This window comes from Rhinolophus hipposideros, assembly GCF_964194185.1.
Source record: "Rhinolophus hipposideros genome assembly, chromosome: 4".
NCBI classification, from domain to species: Eukaryota; Metazoa; Chordata; class Mammalia; order Chiroptera; family Rhinolophidae; genus Rhinolophus; species Rhinolophus hipposideros.
This window is the reverse complement of record NC_138050.1, coordinates 2344456-2350293: the sequence shown is the minus strand read 5'-3', so window position 1 is coordinate 2350293 and position 5838 is coordinate 2344456. Positions and strand designations below refer to the sequence as shown.

Here is a 5838-nt window from a genome sequence, read left to right as displayed (position 1 = left end):
GTGTTATGACATTGAAAAGATTAACCTCCTCATACAAAATCTGCTATTCTATTGAAAACTGATAGATTTTAAATAAGTATTATATGAAGTAATATTTTAATATTTTAAATGACTTTGAGACATTCCAAAATTATTTTAGTTACAGGCATGTCATTAAAGCTATTCATTGTTACAAAATGTTTTCACAATGCTAATCTTGGCAAAAGGAAAACACCCACCCTCATTGAAGTATGTGAGTACCAAATTTTGGGATCCATGTCAGGCATACTGATACTATTATGGTTTAATCTGTCCTATAGAACTGCTAAATATTTACCTAAACCCTAGTTTTTATTTTTCAAAAATGTCCATTAATTCTATTTTCACTTAAAAAACTGGAAGCTGAAGAGAGAAGCAAACAAACTTTGAAGTAGATGAAACTCATTTTTAATCACAGAATTTAGAGTCCAGTCTTTCCATTTGTTTTTTAAAAATAGTAACTAACCCCCCCCCCACACACACACACACATACCCATTTTGTTCTGCACCATTAAATTGAACTGTGGCAACAAAATATTCCCAAGCAAGCTCTTTCAATCAGTGTTGCTACCCTTTACCACAGTCATGGAAAAGGCAATTGCTGAAAGGGGACACAGGGTGTCTCGAGTCAGCCTATAGTTGGTGGCAGTTGGTGGCACATCCAGTCTGTACATCTCCTGCAAAATTACACCCAAAGTTGTGACATGAGGCCATTTGCTGTCAGAAGCCATGGCTAAAACTTCTAGGTTGTTCACGTGAGAGAGGCGGAAATGCTCTTGGGTACTACATACCGCAGTTACTACAGTGGCCCCGCGCAGTATTCATAACTGAGAGGCTGTATTTTAAATTCAATGACAGTATCTAAATACGTTCCATTTGCATATCTCAATCTGAGCCTTTGAAATAGGAGGAACATACAATGGTTTTTAGAACGTCTTGGAGACCCAAAGAACTTATTTTAAAGTGTTCACTTGAGAAAAATATAACAGAGTTTGAAGCATTAGGTGACCTCGTCCATCATTAGAGACTAAAATTTCCAAAGTGAAGAAAAGAACCAAGATTCTCTATGTTTACCTTTAATTAGGGGAGAAATGGGGACCCTAAGAGGAGCAACCAGACCTTCTCAGCATTCTCTTTAGAACCTGGCATTTCTCTCCTTTCTTCAAAGAAAGAAAAACAAACGCTGATATCCTTTCTTCAAAATGTGGAATTACCAGGCAGCAATAACCGCTCCCAGCACGGGGTTTCATTGGTACTGATCAGAGTGAAAACCACTGTGGCACAGGATCAAGCCTTTGTTTGCTTTAGGAGGACAGGGTTCCATCGCAGGCATCTGGGGTTTCACGTGAGAGCTATAGGAGTTTCAAATGCTTTTGTGTAAGGTGAGAGTCTTGGTCTTGGGAAATGCTGGTGACACTGCCTCGGCAGCTAAGCGCAGGTTGCCTCATCCTTTTCATGCATTCTATCTTTTATCTAATAGCTGAGTGATGTGTTAAACTGGTTTTTTTGACTTTCCAGAACAATATCTGATGAGCAAATAACACAGCTCAGTGACATTTAGCAGTATGCAAATTCCAGACACTGCAATCATGAACACCGTAAAGACAGTCTTCTCTGTGGGCCTGGAAACAAAGCAGTCCACTGTGTTGGGACAAGGCCACGCGTTACACTTCACCAGACGCTGCATGGCGAACCCATCATACATGATATAGAACACGTACATGAAGACAGCTTCAAAGACGACCCGGAAAAAGATGCTGCTGGTGTACGTCCACCACAGCGACCCTTCGATACGGACCTTCTGGCTTTTGATCTCCTCGATGTCTTTATATTCACTCTTTATCTCTCCCCTAATGAACTTCCTTTTCTTCTCGTGTCTGTGGTAGGCCACGTGCATGGCCACCAGCAGGGCCGGCGTGGACACGAAGATGAGCTGCAGGGCCCAGAGCCGGATGTGCGAGATGGGGAAAAAGTGGTCGTAGCACACGTTTTTGCACCCGGGCTGCAGAGTGTTGCAGATGAAGTCGGCCTGCTCGTCGCCCCACACTTCCTTTGCGGCTACAACAAGGATCATAATGCGGAAAATAAAGAGGACGGTGAGCCAGATTTTCCCGATACTGGTGGAGTGTTTATTGACACCCCCCAGAATAGTATGCAAAGTGCTCCAGTCCATCTTCTCCCGTGGGTGGCTTGCACTGGGAAAGACAGAACGAACACAACAGAGGAGTGACTAACAGGACAGAATCCAGCAGATTTCTCTGGGTCTCAGTAAGTAAGTACTCTTCTAACTCTTCCTGAGCAAACAGCAGCTCTTACCCAACCTCACCAAAAAGGTGAAAAAACTTCATTTGCTTTAGGATTAAGAGGATAGTTCCTGAAAGGCCTTGAACCTGTGTTTGTGCATTCTCCAACAAAGAGCAGTAATTCATCTGAGTGATTCACCCAACTTTTAGCACACAATAAAAACCGGGCGGGGGTGGGGGGCGGGGGTAGAGGGTGGGGGAGGGACAAGCAAAAGTGCTCCTGACTTGCAGGCACTAGTTAGTGCTGAGTGACCCCTTGCAGACACTCCCTGGGTCTTCCCATCATGGCACAGGCCACTCAGCACTGGACGAAGGACATTCAGAAGGTTAAGTTGCATGTGCTTGTTAGCTTCATGTTTCGGACGGCAGCACTGGGACTGAGACTAGTCGGGCCAACCTTGCCGTAAAGGCTGACAAGCCACATCTCCCTGCAGAGCCACTTTCCTTAAACTATTTTAGTGACTTGTCACTGACTTAGGGTGTGGCACTGAAGTGCGTGTCACCCAATGCACTCCAAGTTAAAATTTCACAAAGGGCCTCACTTCCTTTTTCTGTGCGAAAAGGAGCAGGTTGGAAACTTTCTGTCCATGGAGAAAAGCTGCCGTGCACATAGGTTTTTGTGAAAGGCTTGTGTACGGACTGGTGGTCCTTACGCATGCTGGACTGATTGCTTGGTTAGTACTCAGGGCTATCTGCTTGGATAAGTGTTGCAACTGTGCATTTTTATTGTGGGCTATGGATTTAATTTAGAAGTGTTTCTAAACAGGCACATTATGAAAAATAGAAAGTTTCACTCAGAGATTTCGCAGCGATGCCCCCCACCACAAGGTGACATCACTGTGCTGAATATTAAAGTCCGGAACTGAAGCTCGCTGGGGTAACACACCACTTAGTGAAAAGAGATTTGAATCCTGTGGATCAATCTGCCGGGAGCCAGGGGCCTTCTCCTCCTCCCAGGATATGAACTGTCTTCACTTATCCACAGTTACACCCATCTGTCTCAATCAGCTCTTCTTCTAGACAAGATTCCACCTCTCCACCATCCTGATGAGCAATCTGTTCTCCACCCCTTCTAAGCTGGCAGTTGAATTCTCCTTCTTCTCTAACTTAAAAGCATAATGATCCCCTCATTTTGAGCAAGTTGGGTCCTGTTCCCCGTGGACTTTCTCAGCACGCTCAGAATGCCGGTCTTTCATGAACGCCGGTCTTTCATCACTGAGCCTCATCTCAGGCAGGGGCACCAAGGTCTGGCTGAAACCATCCAATGCCACCTTGGTCGGGGAGGCAGCACACACATGGAGAGGGGTCCTGGACATGAAAGTGACGTAAGACTGAAATATGCTCGAGAAACATGCTTCCTCACTTAGCTTGAAAAAGGAAGCATCACTGGAAAAAAACTGGTTTAGTTGGGGTTCAGCCTTGACCCTTTAAATCAGGCTGTCCGGAGGTCCTCAGGGGAACCTAGGGGCATCCGCTGAAGGCCCACACCTCAGTCTAGTCCTGCCACAACAACAGAAACAAAATCCATAGTTTCACCATAGTTTCACTGGCACTTACTAAGTGAAAACAGGACAGTTACTGAAATGAACTGTGGAAGGTATCTTTGGCTAGAAATCAGGGGGTGAGGGAACTTACTACGCCTTTGCTTTTTTCCAAAGTACCAAACACAGACCCCCCACTCTTCCATAAACCAGTCTAATAATCACCAGCCTAGGAAACTACAGAGAGCCTTATATTGTTGTTGCTTTTTAAAGGTCTCTGTTGAGCTGTTTATAGACCCTTTCAGGAAGAAGAGCAAATTAAAATTTAATCTGCAAATAGGATAGGGGTAACAGGTCAAGATGGGCTAACCAAGCAGGGTGGAATCAGCGGGGAGCTGCTCTCCTGCCCTTCCTGACCTAGCAGGTGGGTCACAGGCAGGCTCCTACCTGGCCCACACCCTGCCATTCATTGTTTGGAGCTCTGCCAGAGGCGGGGTGAGGAGCTGGTTCTGTTCTTTGGGGAGGCACAGGGTGAATCACCAGGTTCCAAAGAAGGCAAAAGCGGTTCTTCACACTTAACTTCTCAAATCCTTCCTTTTTTGTTGGCGGACCTTGCCCTGCGGCCTCCACAGAACTCCCCACCCTTCTCACAGGTGCCTATGGTGATTGACTTAGCACTCGAGTTGCGAAATGGACTCAAAGGGCAAATGGGGACATGGCTGTCACCACACATCTGGAGACATAGCCCCAAATAAATGCTCATAGGTGTCCAGCTATCGGAAGCTGGAGAACACACACTGATAGGCACGTGTCCCCTCCAGGAGGGAGCAAAGGGCTGATGCCACGGTCCTGAGGATCCTCTCTTAGCCCCACGGTTCTTAGCCCCACGGTAAACAAGTGTCCTTCCAGTTTGGAAAACACCACTTGGAAACCAACACTCTTGGATTGTTCAAGAAAAAAGAGAGGCAACGAAACCCGTGTCTCAGGTTTAGGCTGCGGTGTCCGGCTCGTGGGGCAGGGAGTCCTGGCTCCTCTCCCACGACCGGGACTGATCTCTCTCTGCAAAGGTCACCTCCTCCAGGCAGGGCTCCTGCTTAAACGGAATTCACCTTTCCTTTCAAACTGAGCCTTCGACCAATTAAACACTCCTGGTGACAGCAGATTAAAACTTCACGGAGGAGCATCACTGTCGCTCATCAATCGGGCTGCTGCAGACTTGTTCTGATCCCCTCTCCACCCCCGCGCGCGTCCTGATCGATCACGGCGTTGGTGTCGCCACGTCTCCTCCCCGCAATAGCCTGACTCCAATTTCAGAACTTGGCGGAAGAAACTCCCTCGCCACAAGTTCGCTCTCGCCACCTGCCCGCCCCCAGGTCAGTTGTCGCGACTGCCTCGTACAGGGACCGCGCAGGGACCTCAGCGCGCGGTTCCCACCCCGGGTCGGGTCCACCCGGGGAACTCGGTCTGGGTCACCACAGCCCCCGACCGCGCCCGCCGGGTCCCCTCCCCCAGGCCCCGCCGTCCCGGGCGGTCCCGGTGCCGAGAGTCGGGCGCCGGCCTTGGGGCTGGGACCCAGGCGCGCCGGCCCGGCAGCCTCACCTGCGGCGGAGGGCGCCTCACGCGCGGGGCGGGCGGTGTTGGCAGGGCAGCTCCGGGGGTCCCGGGTGGCCCCGAGTGGTCCCGGGCGGGTCCTAGATGGCCTGGAGTGGTCTTGAGCAAGCTGCCTGCGGGCTCGCTGCCGGCGGGGAGAAGGGAGCGCCACGCGCGGACGTTGGGGTCTGGCACCTGCGGCTCCAGCGGCGCCTTTTAAGCGAGCGGCAACCCCGCCCCCTCCGCGAGCGCCTCCGACAGGCACCGAGGGGTGGCTCCTCGCGGCCCGCCCCCGCCGCGCTGCGGGCGGGGTGCCCCGGCCTCCAGCCCCAGGTTCCCCCCGGTCCCCAAATCCCCCCAGCGACCCCCGCCGGCCCTGAGGTCCCGGGCTTGCAGTGTCCCCGGGCCCCCGGGGTCCCCAGGACGTCTTCGTGCCACAGACCCTC

General features: G+C 50.2%; 1 protein-coding gene across 1 annotated transcript; it reads right to left on the bottom strand.

Annotated features, from left to right (window-relative positions):
• Positions 1-412: 412 nt before the first annotated feature.
• On the bottom strand, positions 413-5582 carry GJB2 (gap junction protein beta 2). Its single transcript, XM_081046162.1, has 2 exons — positions 5402-5582; positions 413-2213 (listed from the first exon to the last, which is right to left on the bottom strand). The coding sequence occupies exon 2, from the start codon at positions 2189-2191 to the stop codon at positions 1511-1513; it is 681 nt and encodes a 226-aa protein (XP_080902288.1). The 5' UTR covers positions 2192-2213; positions 5402-5582; the 3' UTR covers positions 413-1510.
• Positions 5583-5838: the final 256 nt, after the last annotated feature.

Excerpts from the sequence above, each read along its gene's own strand:
- GJB2 (XM_081046162.1), bottom strand. The coding sequence starts at position 2,191 with ATGGACTGGAGCACTTTGCATACTATTCTGGGGGGTGTCAATAAACAC.